This window comes from Teleopsis dalmanni, chromosome 2 (assembly GCF_002237135.1).
Source record: "Teleopsis dalmanni isolate 2A chromosome 2, ASM223713v2, whole genome shotgun sequence".
NCBI classification, from domain to species: domain Eukaryota; kingdom Metazoa; phylum Arthropoda; class Insecta; order Diptera; family Diopsidae; genus Teleopsis; species Teleopsis dalmanni.
In genome coordinates, this window is record NC_051847.1 from 57,459,896 (window position 1) to 57,479,361 (window position 19,466).

Consider the following 19,466-nt stretch of genomic DNA (forward strand, 5'->3'; position numbering starts at 1 on the left):
AAGATTAAATAAATAAAATCTACACATATATTAAAAATTCGAATGGTAAACTTATTAACAATAATGCCTCTAAATCTGTTACTTCCATAAAAATTTATCAGTTTTTTTGGAATCTATATTGATGCATTTAAATCTAAGGAGCATAATATAGCTAATATTAGCAGCGTAATATCAATATAAGTATAAATCAGCCACACCAATATGTTTATTGTATTGTATAGGATAATTCTGTATTCTCATATCCAGGCTGATTGTGTGAAATAATTTGGTAACTCTTTTTCCGGTTTTGTATTCCGAGTTTTTTGTCTTATATAAATTAATGCAGGTTTCTTATTGCATTAACTGCACATGATATTTGATACAATCATATGCTACTCAGATCTTCATTAAGCCAACTATAGTTGGTCAATACTGGGAATAACATTTATCAGTTCTTAGATAGACCAAAAAAGAGTTCAAGTCTTATGTTATTGTAGTTACCTAATAGTATATTAGACTGTTTCAAATCTGTAAGGCTTATAGTGATTTTCTGCAGTTTCTGCTTTTCGTGATCTCTTATAATCTCTTTTACTCCAGAACTTCACTATAGTTCTATACTCATCTGCCTATACTCAACTGTCAAAAAATATTGTTGCATTAATATTAATTGCAAACGGTACTTAAAAGTTTATACGATGAATTTCAAATTATAATATAAATTTGAAAATATAAATATCAGTATTAGACTAATGTTCTATTAGCATCAGGAAGGAATTCTGATATATGCAAAATACAAAATATTCGACTTCTTGACGAATGAATTCAAAATGGAAATGACCTGCAATTTACTAGTCGGAATAAAAAATTAAGGAATAATAATGGCTATCAGGTCGTTGTATCATCTGCAGGGGTGCTCTATGCAATTAATGCAAAAATAAATATATATAGTCACAGTTAGGCGACCATACATACAAAATCCGCGTAAAGTAACTCAAAAGCAAACGTTGGATGTACAGGACGCTCAACAAGTCGATTCCGATCTATAATGTATAAAATAATTTTATACATTGTTAAAGAAAAACAGAAAGAATACATCGTAAAGGTATCCCAAATATCGTAAGGGATTTGTTGTTCAGTTGGAATACGAATTATGGAATAAATTTATATAATAAAAAATAATATAAAAAATAAAAAATATCAATAAAATACTAATAATACCAATGTTATTTTTTGGTGTTTATAGTAATGAATTAAAAAATATTACCAAACGAAACCGCAAACTTATAATTAGATGATTTCATTTATTTGACTTTATTATTGTAAACTTCAGAAATGTGATTAATTTTAATGCTTTCGAATCTAAAGCATACAAATTCCCAATAGCAAAAATCAATTAAAAAGTTTTATATCATTATAATAAAATATTTATTTCAATAATAAATTTAATTTTATGTTTTAAGATTTCTTTATCAGTTTTCAAATACATTTATACTTTCGTTTTATTGTCTTACAAAAAAGTCAAAAATATTAATTTCAAGTGAGTCAAATAAAGAGTTATTAATTCATTGAAATTATACTAAATCTATAATTTTAAAATTGAAGAAAAATAAGAGTCATAATGAATAAAAAGATTTACTAGTAGATAACTGAAATATAATATGAATACCATAAAAGCCGTCTTTTTTTTAAAAATATTTCTTAATTAAATTTCTTAATTAACGTCGATATAACAGTACTGACTATTTTTACTTTAACAGAAAGTAGACAGAAAAGTATTTATTCATACAATAAATAAACCCTTTAAATAAATAGTATTTAAATTTAACGATTAAAAATAAAAATATAATTAACTAATTCAATTATTCTACAGCTGGTTTATGATTTCGTTCTAATATATAACACAGCAAGCGAATTTGTTAATAAACTTTCACAGCAAATCAACAAAATTCCAGTGTGAACATATAAGTCAAGTACGGCTTTCGGTCAGTTGACTAATGTATGCTGACTCTGAACTTCAAATCTGGCAGGGCATTAGTTCAATCCCTGGTACTTACAGTCTCAAAAAATCGTTTAGAATAATTAGATACAATAAATAATTCCACGACCACTGATGATGGGTATTTGGCAATACTTCGAACAGCTGTATGGTCAACCAAAAATTCAATTAGTTAAAATAATATAAAAATAATCTTTGTTGTTGTAGTTGTCTACTTTTCTACTGTTAAAATTTCTTAAATCATTTTTAAAACAAGTTAAAAATTCATGCATATAAAAATAAATTCAACTTTGAACTGTAGTAGTTGTGTCTTTTATTATTTCACCCTCAGGAAGTTCACGGACCAATGATAAAATTTTTTCCAGTTTTTGAATCTGTAAAATATTTTGACTTAAGTTCATCTGCTTTTTTGGAGGTTTAACCATTAAACGTAAGTTTGGTGAGAGTTTCAATGATGTCACAGTACCCCTGAAATAAAAATGATAGTGAAAATTAAAAAAAAGTAACAGTAACTAAATTAACAATAATACCATAGTAATAGGTTTTTCAATTTTTACAACCAAATTTAAATTAGATAATATTAAAAATTAGTTTTGAAAATTTTAAATATTAATATCTAAGTACATTGTACATATATTACAATTAATTTCTGTCTTTGTTCAAATATGCTTGCTAAATACAAATAGAATCATGACGAACAAATAATAGTACTAAGGTAATAGAGCAATTGCACTCGTCAGTGTGGTTGATAATCCACAATTCTATTAAACATGTCTCTAAAGGGTATCGCATAGGACGTTCCGTACAAACTTTTCCTGCACTGACGGATCCGTATTTGCTTACATTATTGTATACACTATTTTCTTGTGAAAAGTTTTTGTACTATACACACTTTTTTCAATTCACTTTTGTGGCTTTCTATGTAAGTTATTTTAAAATTTCCTATGCAATATTTAGAAATCCAATTTACTTACTTATCATCTCCAACAATAATAAACGGTAATTTTTCATTGAAAGCTAAACGTGTTAGCTTATTCTTTCGTCTCGGAACTACTAGTTGTTCACAAATCGCCTTATATTTATTCACATTCAAGTCGAAAACGAAAACCTTTCCATCAGCTGTAACTGCTGCAAAAACTGTACTTGAATAAGGAGCCCACTTAACATCACCAATGGCACCACCCAAATCGAAAACAAATAAAGGATCTGGATGTTTGTCTTCCCAAATTTTTATACGCCAATCTGCACTGCACGATACAAATATATTGCAATTAAAACGATTAAAATCGATTCGATAAACTGGTAAATTATGTGCGGTATAGCTCATCAAATATTTCGAATTATAAGCAATACTACATTTGTAGATTTGACCCTCTTCTGAGCCAACCAAAAATATTTCAGGGTCATTTGGATGAAATAACAAACATGCACCACAACTTAATAAACGTACAGCAGTGCCATCAGGTCCTTCCATATTTCCATTTTCCAAATTTAGTGTTATAATTGTAGTTAAAGCTAATTTATTATGCATAAGTATCCAATTGAAAACGCGGCCATCTGAGGATAGTGAGTAAAAATTTATCTCACCATCGGTCATATCTGGACCCCACTTGACCTAAGAAAATTTATATAGAAAAATGTAATGGGAACTATGTTTTTATTTGTAATAAGTCACCTGCCATACAACGCCATTATGTTTATTATTGACTCCTTTAGACTTATACAATGGTTCTTTATAATTAGTATTTTTTATATTATATACACCGACGTTTCCATCATATAATCCTATAATACGTTATAGTAGGTAGCGTATGGATTAAATAACTCTTCTAATACTTACCAACAACTAATAAGAATGGATATTGCGGATGTATATCGCAGCACATTACCCCACCCTCGGTCATAACTGTGGTTATTAAGTGTTATTAAAGATTTCAGATAAATAAAAAATGTGATTTACTTATATAATCAGGATAGGATGGATTCTTAACTGTAAACAAGCAAAGTGCACCTTCATTCGGTTGTTTCATAAAATCATCTGAGCAGAAATGTTATTAATGTACAGCAACTTTTTAATAAATATTTATAAAAATTATGCTTACATGATCCATAACAAACGGCAAATAAATCATAGTATTTCGGACTAAACATAACTTCGGTTACACTCAGTTTTTTTGTACGTTCATAAACAAACTTCCAAAGTGGCAATAATGTGCCCTCCTCGCGAAATTCATCAGCTGGATCCTCGTAGAAGCGATAATCTGCCGCAACATCTGCATATAAGTTTTGATTAATCATTCGTTCCAAAATTTGCCAACTTTTTAGATATTTCTGATTCAGTTCCTCAGCTTCACTATACTGGTGTTTCTGGCTTTTACTAGGATCCTTCGGTGCTGTTGACTTTTTTTCTTCTCTTAATTCTTTGTTTTGTGCATAGTCTTCTAGGTAAGAATCATAAATAACCCACTGCTGTACAGTTGCCCCAAATTGTGATCTTGGTGGTGGAATTGTTTCAGTTTCGATCGTCTATAGTTTGATCAAATAGAATTTATTAACTAATTCATCTATAATAGAAATTAATAAAATTACTCTCGTTGAATTATTATGCGTCAAAGCTCCTCTCTCGCAGTAATTAAATTGATTTATTAATTTTTTTTTGCTTTCTTGTAATTGTGCAGCTTGTACTTCTGCTAAACAAAAAAAGTATATAGTATATAGCAGAAGTATATAAAAGTATGAAGCATGTATATATAGTAAAAATAAAAAATAATCTTAGCTCTGTAAACATAGAGTAAAAATATTTTATTTACTCTTACTTACTAAAATTTATTTTATCGTAACTACTTTTCAAACTCCAAGTGCATTTCGATATACAGTTTATCTAAATTAAAATAAAGAAATTCAAAAATTTTGGTTAAGATAGGTTGAAGAGGTGGCCTTGTACACCATAGCCTATTTGAGCTCCAATAATAGCTCGTTGTCATACCACGGATTAGCGTTATTTAAACGTAGACCAGAAGTACCCTCAAAATTACAGCCCACTGCGTACAAACAACGCTGAAAGACACAACGTTCCCATTCGAATAAATGTAAACCAACCTAACAACATAATAAACTTGGCCAAGTTCCTAACTTTGCAGGTTGACAACTCTGTCGGCAAGAAAATGTGCTCAAAAAATTTTTAATCTTATATTGGCCAAAGAAGGGAGGTGACAAGGGAGGTGACACGGACTTCTTGACCTTTTCAAAGCCAAAACCACAAGAAATATCATTATCAGAGTAGCCACATCTCATAGCATATCTTCCTATAATGTAGTGACCTGTCAGTACCTACCCCGTATTGTAGTGCAGGTTCCGTTTTAGTTGAAAAAATTAAATGGTACGTTTCTTGTTGAGTTTAGACCAGAACAATCTTGAGGTCTAACAAAAATTTTTTCTGCCCAATTTTTTTCTTTTTCAAAAACTTTAGTATAAATATAAATAAACAGCCATGTATATTAAAAACATATTACTAATATTTCAAAATAAAAATTAATTAAAATATTTATTTTGTATTTCTACAACTATAATACTACTTCCCTATGCTCGATAAAAATAATAAACAGAATATAATAATACAATATTACCTGGTTCCGTTTCTTCTGGTGCTTGTTCCTGACCTTCTTCCCCTTCGGCACCATCTTCTGCTTCGCCTTCACCACCATCTTCTGCTTCTTTTTCACCATCACCTTCTTCATCCTCTCCGTCCTCTTTATCTGCTGCTTCACCATCTTCTGCCTCTCCGTCACCATTTAGGGTTTTTCGTCGTTTATCGAGTTTATCATCACTTGATTCGTCATTATCTCCATGCTTAGGTTCTGGTAGCGGGCATCCTAATATGTAATGACACAATTTTTTTTTTGCATTTAATCAAATTTTTTTTTTTTATAAATAAATTTATATTGCGATTATATATTACCCATTTCACCAGATTCTTCTATTTGTAAACGTGCTTCTTCTGATTCAGTATGCAAAGCAGTACCATCAAAATTTATTAGTGTTACAATATTACTGGGAGTTGGCATCTAAAAATATATTTTTTTTGGTTCTAAATATATGGATTATATTAATTACTTACTGGTAAAAAAGTTCTCTCTTTAAAATCATATACTACCACATTAGTGGGTATATTAAGATTTGTTGTTGTTAGAACTTTGGTTATCTCTTCAGATAATTCTGCATCTGTTAAGTCTAATTGATTTTCTGGTCTTATCATTTGACGCGACTTCATCCAAATATCCATATCACCAGATTCACCGCCTGCTGCTTGGCCGCCATCTGTACCATCTGTGTCTTTACCCTTAGATCCGGTTGGTATCTTTAGGATGAAAAGTGTGTTTATATATATGTTTATATATATATATTATATTATATATATATATTATATATATATAAATAAAAAAAAAAAATTCTGCAAAGCAAAAACGTATGATAAACTTCGTCCAAAATTATTCATATTTTTTCAAAAAATAGCACATTAATTCTTTTCGTCAATAGTTATATTACTATAAATTCAAAAAATACTAATTCAGTGCAGATATACAAAAATTATTCAAAAAGACTTTGTTGTTTCTATTTCGGGAATATTAAGATCTTCTGGGCGTTAAGTTTTGACAACAGATTTTGACAATTTATTTTATATAGTAATTTTTGCCATTTTTCAATCACTTTACTGACGCATTGAATCAGTTTACAGTAAACAACAGCGAAACTGCCAGCTAATTGGACAAAAAATTGTAAGAATTTTTGTACACCCTATAACATTGTGTACTTAAAAACTACTTTTGAAAAATTTAATATATACAAAAAGTTAAAAATAAACTTATAATTAAAATTTTTTAAAAAGTTGGCTGAGAAAGGTCTCATTTATAGAGATTTGTTTAAGCTTTAAGTGTTTTTAAAACTTTATATATGTACCATGCAATATAATGATAGATTTTGTGTAATTTTTTATATAGTGCAATTATGTATTTTAAATTATTAAATATTCAGAAGGAAAAACATTTCTGTTTGGGAACTACTTCAAGGGAATACATTTAATAATATAAAATTTAGTTTTAGTTTAGAAATAATTAAATATATTAATTCAACATAGAAAATTTTTTAATAGAACTCAATTTACAATATATTCTATATAATAATTATCGGAGGAATAGAACTCTTATTATTATAATGGAAAGGAGTGTTGTAGTGTACCTGTGCTAGTTAAAAGTCATTAGTATATAGTAACATGCAGCGCGTTTTTTATTTAAATTATTATTATATTTCTTCGTTTATTTTTTGCATTAAAAATTTATAGCATTTAAAAATCCTTAATGATATTTATATTCACTTAACTTTTATAACACTTACATCATCATTATTATCACTGTGTTCTTTATCATTATTATCATTGTCGTCTAAAATTGAATTTAATTCGCTTGCAGATGTTACAGAAGCCATATTCTGTAATTTTTATGAACTACCAAGCTCTATATAATTATTTTTTTTTTTGACCTCACCAAACTTTTAAGGAAACTACTTAGTTGATAATATGTACATCTAATTTTAGTTTTTTTACTAGGATGAATATTAACTTTTAATGAGACACAATTAAATCCGGCTTCAATTTAGAAATTTTGATGTATACACATATTTATATATCTATCATATATATAATTTTATTTGTACCTATATTGAATTATCCAGTAAGTGTATTTACACATGAAATATTTTCTAATATGTTTTAGATATTTATTTTTTTTTTCTTGCTAAATGAGCTACAGCTAAAAACTTTGTATTTATTTACAGCCAATAAATTATTTAAAATTATGCATATAATTTTATTGTATATTAAAATTAATTTATTACTCTATGTTAAATATATACAAGAAATAAAATTTTGTTGAAATAATAAAATAAGCGGAAATAAAATTATAAGATATATGGCCCAATATACAAGAATAAAATATTCTTATGTAAAATAAAATAAACCAAAGGTCACAGCAGCTGGTGCCTAAAATATTTTAATTTAAATTAAAATTAATTAAATTTGAAAAATTTTTAATAATAATAAAATTAATAAAATATTTAATTAATTTAAAATTAATTTTGAAAAAATTTGTTACTCTTCTCTGCTAAACACTTAAGTTCTATGAAAACCGTGCACAAAATACCAGAAGTGCCTTTTTCTGTGCGATTTTCCACATCTTGTCGCAAAGTAAGCTCAATAAGGACTAAAGCAAATATGAAGAGACAATGAGACTCCAACACAAATAGCAGTTAAATAACTTATAATGAAAGAAGAATTCATAACAGTACCATTCACCCATAAATCACGAATAATAAACCACTTGCAGTGGTGTTGATATCATGTTTACATTTTATATGGTTTGAAATATACTGCATGTTTACTTAAATCCGGAAATGTAATGGAATTCTCAACGCTTCTACACCTTTACGGGATTCAATTATGCATGCATATGAAGGTGTTGTTATAGATAAATGCACTAATGCTTGGCGTAATCATATGTGAACAAGCCAATGTCTCAGCATATGAATAGATCCCTTGACATTTCCAGTTCTTCACTTTGGTATGTTCCGTAAATCGAAATTTAAATTAAGTATAGCACGCAAAGTAAAAATTTTACAAAGAAAGACGACAGCCGTTCAAGTTTTATTTTGTTTTCATTCCATAATTTTTTTTAAATTTAGTCGAAAGAAAAAATTTCAATGTAAATAGTGTGAGGACATTTTTCCTTTTACGTTCTCCCACTTAAGAATTAAAATAGATTGAAACTTAGTACACTATTAATAACTGTTGTTTTATAAAATATGCTACTACCCTTGAGAGGTTTATCAGTTCCTCAGATTTGTTAAATATTTAAGAAAATCATGTAAAATGTTGTAGAAGCTTCAATCCATAGCTGTAGAAGAAAAGCAACTTCTTGACCTAAATTGTATTGTGATAATCGGGTTTTAGATATGTTTTGAAACTGAGAGTTATTAAAACAAAACACATTTTAACAAAAATTACGGTTGATTCGAGATATACTAAAACTTACAAACAACAACACAGAACAAGTCAAGAACGTTATTTAAAACGTACAACGAACAAAATAGCTTAAAGTGCCCGAAAGCACATATTTTTCTACCCATTCCTCAATAGAAGTAAGACATTCAGTCAGTTTTATAACTGCTTAGCTCATGTCAAAGCACTTAAATCCACTACTAAATCAATTTAAACTTACTGACACATAACATTAAAAATAATTCAAAAATCTGCATGATATCTCAGAATGATAGATATGCATAGAGATCTACGCACTGACCATTAAAATTCTTTTCAAGAATTTAATAGGTAATATGTGAATTTAACCACCTATGTTTCAACAAGATAGGTAATTTTAAAATACAAATATACTCATATATTACATATGATGCAGATAGAAATTACGCATATATGTATACATTAAGACTGAAAAGTTTTCGGAAATTCTCATTTAAAATTCGCGCGCTGTATATTTTTCGATATTTTAAGTTTATGTAGTTTGGCAGCACTGTCCTTAATTACTATGCCAAAAATGAGCTCGATCTGTCAGACAGTTCGTTTACGGCAGCTGTTGAAACCAGTTCACCTCAGTAGTGCGTTGCGAAATGTCTTCGACGGTCGTACGACCGTCCTGGAAGGCTTTGTACCACTCATAAACTTGAGTTTTCGATAAAACTGATTCCCCATAAGCCTTTTGTAGCATTCGCAACGATTCTGCACACGAAATTTCGTTCGAAACACAAAATTTGATGCAAACTCTTTGTTCAATATTTTTTTCCATTGTTTTTTTCGCAACGCCCTACTGAGGTGAACTGGTTTCAACAGCTGCCGTAAACGAACTGTCTGACAGATCGCGCTCATTTTTGGCATAGTAATTAAGGACAGTGCTGCCAAACTACATAAACTTAAAATATCGAAAAATATACAGCGCGCGAATTTTAAATGAGAATTTCCGAAAACTTTTCGGTCTTAATGTATGCACGCTAGTCTACTTAATCTTTATCATTATTGTGACCACATTTTTATAGCACATAGAAAAGTTATTCAAAACAATATTTCCCGAAGAACTACTTACTTTTTGGTCATAATAATGCAATAATGAGCTTCAGCCTGGCGCATCATTACTCTCCAAGTGTCTCTGCTGCGTGCCCATCTTTTCCAGGTTTCTACAATAAGCCCAGTTAGCGCTCTTTTAACTTGATCACTCAACAAAAGACACAGTCTTCTCTTCTCCTACGTCTTCTTCAAAAGCCGCTTTTCACTTGAGCATCATCATCTATTTCCACAGCATAACCAAGCCAGCGAAGTTACTGGATGTTGATTCGCTGAATGATGTCTACGTTGTAATAAAATACGTACAGATTGTGGTTCATTTTGATACGGTTGTCGTCAGCAACTAGTAAGTGATCACACAACTAACGAAGAACTTTACTGGGCACACGTAGGATAAATCACTTATAGAGCGTAGTTTTATCGGTCGAGAACCCAAAGTAGCACCTTTTGGCTATTATAATTCTTTATCTGTTTTCTATGCTCATATTCTTTTTGTTGGTTACGGCTGTGCCAAAATAGATAGAATTCTTTTTCTACCAGCTCGGCGTCCAATCGACTCACATTTCTATCAGTAGTCGACATATAGGTACTCTATTTTGTCCCCCCATTCATTGCTATGTTCATATATGTACACTATCATGTTTGCGTTATTATATATATTTTTTTTAAAAACATTTATTCATACTATATTGTAATTTGTGTGAAAATTAAATAAATACCTATACCAGAAGAAAATCATCAAATAATCAGAATTTATTTTTTTTGCTCTTCAAGTACAATGCAACTATTTTAGTTTTGATCCAATCCTTCATTGATTTTCGTACACTTTTAAGTTTTTCAATGAGTTTTCTTCCTCTCGTCTTTCTTTAAGTCGTCAACTTCGGGAACAAAAAAAATCATAAAGAGATTTGTTCGACGAGTACGATGATTAGTCGATAGCTTTCGTTGATTTCTTATTCTGATAACAATGGGAAACCACTCAAAAGTTTGATTACAGAAACGCTGTTGTAAACACTGTGGGTAGTAGATCGCTTGGTCTTACATTACAGTATTACGAACTTACAAAAATGGTGATGGTGTCTTTTATGCACGTTTTTCAAATTAATAATTCCGCATATTTTTCACACAGCGCGCTTTGTTACTTTAAAGAGAACGTACCTACTTCACTTTAACTATGCATTAAGGTACAAAAAAATGTCCATGTAAAAGTTTATCAAAACGATATGTTTATATAGTATTCATCTATTAGTCATTAGTACCAATTTTTTTTTTTTATAATAAAAATATATATAAATTTTCTATAAATATATTCCTTCATTTAGCTATTTATAAAAACTATATAAGTCCTTTGGTTCTTTAAACATTACATATAATCCATTCTACTTGTTGAAACTTTTATTAATATTAATAATTTATGTATGAGCAAATTAAAGCAAACATATGTAAAATGTACGGAAATACAAATACCGGATAAATTACAACAATTTTGCATGTTGAGATACTTTCGTAACGAAACGTGGCACAAAATTAAGTTTTGCGTGACAAAGTCTAATAATATCGAAACGCAGATGACTTTTGACTTCTTAAGAAATTATTAAAAAGTCATAACTTTGTTTTTAGGTTTCTCCACTTCCACGCCCTGTGATTTTTTCCTCTCTGTAAAAAATAAAAGTCAAGTCACTAGGGAAGCACATTAAATATTGACACAGTTCTGCTCTTAAGGCTATGAAAACCCTGGAACTTGTTAAATATAATTACACTACTCTGTGCTTAGTACAGAGAAATTAAATGTAAATACAAGGATAATCAAAAGGTTGTACAAAGAATACTTTTAATTTTCCACGCAAAAATTGCAAATCAGAAAAATTGTGACTGTACTCTTCAATTGATCGGGCTTCGGTGTGTGTAAACTTTATAAAATGTGCAATTAATATTACAATTTATATTAGAATTTATATTTTTAAAATTTATATTTTGTCAGGAATCGGATTTAAATAAACTTCGCCCTTTTAGATAGTTTGCGGCTAAATCTATATGAAATACATAATTGAAAAGTGATTTTACTATAATGTAAATGGAGTATATAAAGTCGACTATGATATTTTAAAAGCAGTGTAAATTTATTCTATAATATAGGCTTAATCTATATAAAGCACAAAATTTAAAAGCGATTTTATTTTACTATTACAAAATGTGAATAGAGTAGAGATTTGTAAAGCTATGAAAAATTATTCTATAAAATAGGCGAAATCGATATAAAGTAGAGAATCTGAAAACGATTTCATTTTAATATTACAAAATATGCATAGAGCATATAACGTGGACTCTGTAAACCAGTGTAAATCAGTGAGGAATTATTCTATAAATAACTTATAATCTTTCTAGTTTATCTCGATAAGAACAATTATTTTTACCAAGTCTATTTATCTAAAAATATATATGCCTGTATGTTAGTATAAATATTTATATATATTTATATATGTGTTTATATATATAGTATATATAAATACAGATATATAAAAAATATGTGACTGGATTTCCTATAAACAAAAAATTTTAATAAGGTATAAATTCCTATACCTATCCAGAATATAAACTGTTGTTTGCCTTAACAAGACAAAACGTATTAATCAAATCTATTTGTCTATATTAATATCTATCTTAGCTTATCTTTATACAACTGAAAGATTTATTTATATATAAACATAAATCTTTCAGTTCAGATTTCAGTTTTCAGATTTATTTATGTATAAACATAAATCTTTCAGTTGTAATATTGGACAATAGGTATTATAAGTGTATCAGTTTTTAAATTGACCAAAAGGTGTTATTTCCTAGACTTTCAGTGAACAGTTACCGAAATAACTAAAATTATGAAACTATAGGGCGTGTGCGAGTTGTTCTAATTTCATGCTAAACTAAATGGGATTTTCCTTGGGATTTTTTGTACTGCAAACATTTAGCAACAAAGTTGAAAAGAGTGTACGAGTTGCATAGTGCACAATATTTATTCACTGTACAAGGTATCTGAATTCATTTATATGTTAAAAGAGAGCTTTGAGAATTATGTGTAGTTTCTTTACAAAATATTTGAGTTTACAGTTTCAAAAACAGTCTTGAGCAATGTTACTTTTTTTTAAGGAAAAAAGATTTTTTTTATGTAAAAAGACTACTAATCCATATAATCAAGATATATTAGCTTACGACGTTAGTAACAAAATGAAACAAAAAACCGAGTGGTTTTATTACGATAAATCGATGTTCCAAAATCTGCTTTTCGATGATTTTCTAGTTAATAAAACATACATATATAGACTTTTAATTGCCTTAATTGTATTTTGGAAACACCATTAAATCACCAAACACCATAAAAAATGTCTCTACAAAAGAATATTATAGTATTGAAATTTAACTATTAAAAATATATAATTAATTAATTGAATTATTCTACAGGTGGTTTATGATTTCATCTGATACATCACAGCAAGTGAATTTGTTAATGAACTTTCACAATAACTAAACAAAACTCCAAATTCTAAGATACAAGTCAAGTACGGCTTTGAATCAGTTGGCTAATGAACACTGACTCTGAGCTTTAAATTTGGCAGGGCTCAAGTTCAACACAGATAATTTGCAGTCTCAAAAAAAAAATTATTTACAAATTATTAATAATAAAGAATAATTTCAAGACCACTGTTGATGGGATTTTGCCGATAGTCGAAACAGCTGTCATGGTCAGCCAAAAATTCAATTAATAAATAATAAAATTTATTCTTGTAATTTAGAATTTAGTTTCTTTCGTCAAAACGGAAGTTAAAAATCATTTTAATCATCATTATTATAATAACGATACTCATATTGTACATTTTCTTATTAAATATATTTATTTCACATCTATTCTTTTAATCTTCACTTAAATTAAGTAATGTTGTTTTATTTGTTTGTATTATATTAGCTAATATTGAAATATATGTTGAGTTATTATTTATTTATTAATTATTTTTACCTTCTGCATTGAAAATCTGGTTTTCATTCTATGAAGCATACTTATTTTTTTAGACATTTTTCACAATTCACAATATAATAGAATTATTTTTAATTTAATAAATATTTTAAATTAAATAAATTTATCAAAAATAAATTTAGCGTATGTATTAAATTTTCTTTAACATTAAAACCACGGAAAACTCTAAATATTTTCGCTTCCGTATTTTGTTAATCGTATCCTTGGTAACACCAATGGAATTTGGAAAATTGATTTGTTTATATCCAAAAGAAAATATCCTAAGCAAAAGACCACATTTTTTTAATAATCTAAATTTTCTTCTTCTTCTTTTTTGACTTTGAAGAAGTAATAACGCTCTTCTGGACCTGGAAGATTAACGTGCTCTAAAAATTCTTCTTTATTAAATTCATTTGGATCGAATTTGAATTCTTCTTCTTGTTTATCTAAGTGTCTGAACGCGAAATATGAATCATCTTCTTCTACATCGAAATATACACTTGAAGGCCGAATTGGTGGTTTAGGTTCATATATATTGGGGCGTTTCGCGAGACATTGCATGCGATCTTCTACATATTTCATGGCTTCTAATAAACTGGGATTTCTATTGAAATAAAATTAATTTAATAAATTTTTTTGTTACAACATATTCAAATCATATTTCGACTTAAAATCTGTATGTTCTTTTTACTATTTATCTTGAAGTTCATATGTATGGCTATAAACGTGTGCTTTGTATAGGCTTTGTATAAAAAAATATGTGTAATATCACAGTAGCTCATGTTGAGTGAATATAAAAATTTTAAATTCATTTAAAATTTTTATTTTAAACATATACTATTTTTAATGTTTTTAATATATTGATTAACTAATATAGTAACTTTTAAGTTACTAGTTTAATAATTCTTTAATTGCTCATACTTACTTCACACTACGGGCAAATTCAAGTATACTCTCCTTTGTTTCATTTTCGTTACCAATATATGGATTATTTTGTATGTATTTATTTCTTCTCATTATAACTTCAATTTCGAATTCTATTTCAAATTCTAATCCACAGCCTCTACAATCAAAATTTGAAATCTTTTGATTTTTAACAAGCGCCCTCATTATGTCTTCACTGGTATCCCATTCAATTTGTACACCTTTAAAATCCAATTCTTGCAAAGGTTTGTGACAAGCTAAAAGTTCGTCAGCTATACAACAACTTATGCCACTCTGACTAACCTCAATTCCATTGAGACACAATTTTGATACTTGCTCCGTACCAATTATAGCACTTACGAAACTATGCAGACCTGCATCTTCAAGAGGGTTTGCTGCAAGTCCTACGTATTCAACTACTCCTTTATAATCTTCAAGTGCTTCACCAAACTTTTCCATTACATTTGGTCCCAAATAATTTCCTTCCAATTCAATTGATTTTACGTTTTTCGTAAATTGTAATAAGTCTGATAAGCGCAAACAATCGTCTTGTAGTTGATCATATCCAAAGTCTAATACTTCTAAATCTTGTAGAACAATTAATGTTTTAAGTAGAATATTTAATTTTTTCGAGTTCATGCGACTGTTACGTAAGCGAAATATTTTTAAAGCTTTTAATCCATATAAACCCCTAAGAACAATACAATACAATAATTTATATAGTATACAAATCATAAACAACTATAATATATTGTTTACTAACCGTCCTAAATTTTTTACATCTTCATATGAAAATTGAAAATATTTTGTATGATAATTACGTCCAAGCCTTGGTCCCTGAAACTCTATTTGGAACGATACCAAGTTATCGAAGAAGCGTATAAAACTTAAATTTATATGATTGCAATGTTTTGGGGGATACTTATATCCTTTATCCTTTTCCAATGCTTTACCAATGTTTCTTTTATCTTTAAATTCATTTTCATGATCATCTTCTTCTTCTTCTATTTCTATTTCAAATACGTCTTTAATAGCCTTCTTTTTTTTTTTTTTTTTAACTGGTGCAGGAGGTGGTTCTTCTTCGACCTCTTCTTCAGGGATTACTATACCATAATATTGCCTTTCTCTTGCTTCTTTTTTTAATCGTATAGCTTCACGTCTTGCCTCATGGTTTCTTTTTCGTTCCAATCTTAATTCAGCTTTTTCTTTTTCCATTTCTAATTGCTCTACAGTTTTTTCTTCTTCTGCATTTTCATCTTCATAAGGTACCTCAGACTCAGAGGTAGTACTTATATCGCTTTCACTTTCCGTTTCAGATAGATCGCTATCGATATGTTCCATTAAAGTTCCATCTTCTAATGCTTGTAATCTGCTTATATGCATGTCGGTTACAAAATCCTTAATTAGTAAAGCCAAAGGCTGCATCTCATCTTTTGGCCAATATTCAGACGGACATGCTTCTACCAATTCAACAAATTTTAATGAAGCTCCTAAACCTCTCCAATCAACTGATTCTTTGTGAATTAATGATTTATCTTCACTCTTTGCTAAGACAAGTCTACGCCAAAAGCCCTCATCTTGAACAAAATAACATTTTTCTAAAGCTGTTTCTATATCCAAAGAATCGTAAAAAATACGACACTTAAGTGGATCATCTTTAAAGGAATCATCTAAACCCTTCGGACCATATTCTCTTGCTAAAGTAGTTACACAGATATCAGCGAGGGTGCCTAATTTTTTATTAAGTAAAAAGACATCGGGAAATAATTCACGATATCTTTCACTTTTTAGTTCGATAGTTTGAGGAGTTGCTTGATATACATTATATGCTGTTAGAAGTTTCTCATCATCTGGAATACGAAATGTATTCAAATGCACAGGATACCTTCGAGTTTCTTCCGGTATTTCTCCTTCTGCCATTACCACTATTTTGTAATTAATAAAATGGATTTTTAACTCATTTCTCAATATAACAATTTAATAAAAGTATGTAAATATTACAAAATTAAATTGAATTTTTATTCTAATCTTTGACAGTTATGGTTTTCGATAAATAACAATTTTTTGTTTTATATTAAATTGATCAAAAAAATATTACAGGTAAATATATCATATAATAAGAAAATAAATAGTTATAAAAACATGAGTATAATATTTATTTATAAAGAAGCTATATAATTTTGAGTTTTAAAAAATAATGAATTGTATACAAACAACTAAAACTTTTTTGTGTTGCAAACTACAAATCATAATAATTTCAGAGTGATAAAAAAAAGTAAAATAAAATTATAGTTAAGTGCTTTATTTTAATACTGGGGATCCACAATACATTATGTTTTCCTTCTCTCCTTTTGATGTATAAAATATGGATAGAGATTAATCTTGTGTTGCTTTTGGTCATTGTAAATGCAAGACAAACAAGTAGACTTTGCCAAAATTCGATTGGTATAAAGTAAAAGCTCCACCGAAGAGTTGTGAATTTAAACGTAGGTCTTTAAGAATTCGATTTAGCGCTTCATATAATTTCTTATGGATCGCGTTACATTCATCCTATATAACAATTTTACATGTTTGCAGAATTTTATGCTAAAGCAGAAAGTATTTGATCTTCGGTAAAATATATATATACAATGGCAGAATGCAGAACGATTCCTAATGATGGCAGAACATAAACTGTTCCAAAAAAATATAATTTTAAACACCTTTTAGTCTTAATGCTATAGTTAGTTCAGACAATATGATACCGATCATACATATTGGCAAAACGAACAAAACAATTATGGAAAAAAAGTTAGATTCAAAAGTTTGGAACATATGTATAATACCTTTGATATTATACAGTTAGGTTTAAAATACTACTGTGCATACTGTGTTGAACTGGACATGAAATAGTTTTTGTTATAAAACCAGCGGAACTTGTTTGTTTAAAACAACTCCGCACTTACATATAATATCTTTCTAAATAGTCAAGGCGTCATATAGGCAGCATCTTTATACTGGGTATCCTCCAAAAGTGAGCGCAAGTGGTAATAGACCATAAACAAATTCAATCAGTCTTTATAAACAGTCAAGCGGTCATGTAGGCAGCATCTACATACTGGATATCTTCCAAAAATGTGCGCAAGTGGTAGTTCACCGATCATAAACAGATTGAATCAGCCGTGGGCTATGTGTAATTTAGATTCCTGACTATAACAGGGAAATTAAATTATTGATAATATTAATAAATTTGGCCTCTACTTTGCAGAGAAGCAAATTAGCGATATACTAAAACCTTTGCACGATATATACAGACAACTGATGAACACATGTTAAAAAAACCGAAAGATTGGTAAAATGACTTATGTAGCCAGGATCACAAGAAAACATATACTCGATTAAAATATCATCTAATGTTTTGTTCGATTGAAAAAATTGAAGAATACTTATTTATATTTTCACCAGCCCGCACCTGATTGCAAAACTTGTGCATAGCTTTAAGGGGCTAAACTTCGTCCCCGATATTAGAGTAAACTATCTTTTAAAGTTTGGTCATGGTATCGCTATGTATGGTGTCGGGCAGCCAGACCTACGTACCTAAACATATTCCTGTTTTTCTTTTCACTGTGGAGGGTAAGCGGCACATAGTCATCAATATTGATGAGCTGCCTCAATATTCCTCCTTTTTAATTCTATTGTTAATAAAAGGAACTTTAAAGTAGAAACACAGATAAAGACAATTTTTTTTAAAAAGCAATAAACAAAAAGGATTTGTGTGGTGTTCAAATATCGCCAATTGCTTTTATTCTTTAATACCATAGTATCTTTTACACAAAAAATTAACTCTTGTATATGCTATAGATTTCTATCTAATTTCCATATTCCTAAAGTTCAAAAAAAAAATATATGATACTATCAACCAAATACATATCTTATCAGAATATTTCAATAAATGAAAAACCATTAGATTAAATTGTATTATGTATATAAATAAAACTTTATTACAAAATTCATATAAGAGTATGTATACAGTATATATATATATATATATTGTAGAACTAAAAAAATATTTAAAGTTTTATCTTCTACTTTTTATGTACCTAACTGGAATTTCCGGTAAATAAATGCATATTAAAAAGATTATTGGACCAAATATGATCATGGACAACATATAAAATATTATTAAAAAAATTGTCATTGGGTCCATGCAGTATAAAAATGATGTAATTAAAATTTCAAATGTTAAAATAATGTTAATATATTTTTTATATAATTCAAAGATTAAATTCTTTGCATATGGCATATGATAAAGAAAATATAACAAAAAAATATATATGAGTTAAATAAAAATGATTTCAATAATATATGTAATAATTGAAATATGTAACTTACCAATGGGCTAATATCACTACAACTAGAAAAGACCAGTTGCACTTATTAAAATATTTGGAGGATTTGTTAAA

At 28.6% G+C, this 19,466-nt stretch overlaps 2 protein-coding genes across 2 annotated transcripts; both read right to left on the minus strand.

Moving 5' to 3' along the window:
- Nucleotides 1-2,259: 2,259 nt before the first annotated feature.
- Nucleotides 2,260-7,456, minus strand: LOC119674636 (dynein intermediate chain 2, ciliary). Its single transcript, XM_038085784.1, has 11 exons — nucleotides 7,367-7,456; nucleotides 6,093-6,332; nucleotides 5,934-6,039; nucleotides 5,602-5,847; nucleotides 4,565-4,665; nucleotides 4,078-4,501; nucleotides 3,936-4,013; nucleotides 3,816-3,881; nucleotides 3,651-3,760; nucleotides 2,950-3,590; nucleotides 2,260-2,443 (listed from the first exon to the last, which is right to left on the minus strand). Exons 1-11 carry the CDS (start codon nucleotides 7,454-7,456, stop codon nucleotides 2,260-2,262), a joined length of 2,286 nt encoding a protein of 761 aa, XP_037941712.1.
- A 6,790-nt stretch (nucleotides 7,457-14,246) lies between these two features.
- Nucleotides 14,247-17,005, minus strand: LOC119684612. Its single transcript, XM_038098689.1, has 3 exons — nucleotides 15,788-17,005; nucleotides 15,026-15,715; nucleotides 14,247-14,704 (listed from the first exon to the last, which is right to left on the minus strand). The coding sequence occupies exons 1-3, from the start codon at nucleotides 16,942-16,944 to the stop codon at nucleotides 14,404-14,406; spliced, it is 2,148 nt and encodes a 715-aa protein (XP_037954617.1). The 5' UTR covers nucleotides 16,945-17,005; the 3' UTR covers nucleotides 14,247-14,403.
- Nucleotides 17,006-19,466: the final 2,461 nt, after the last annotated feature.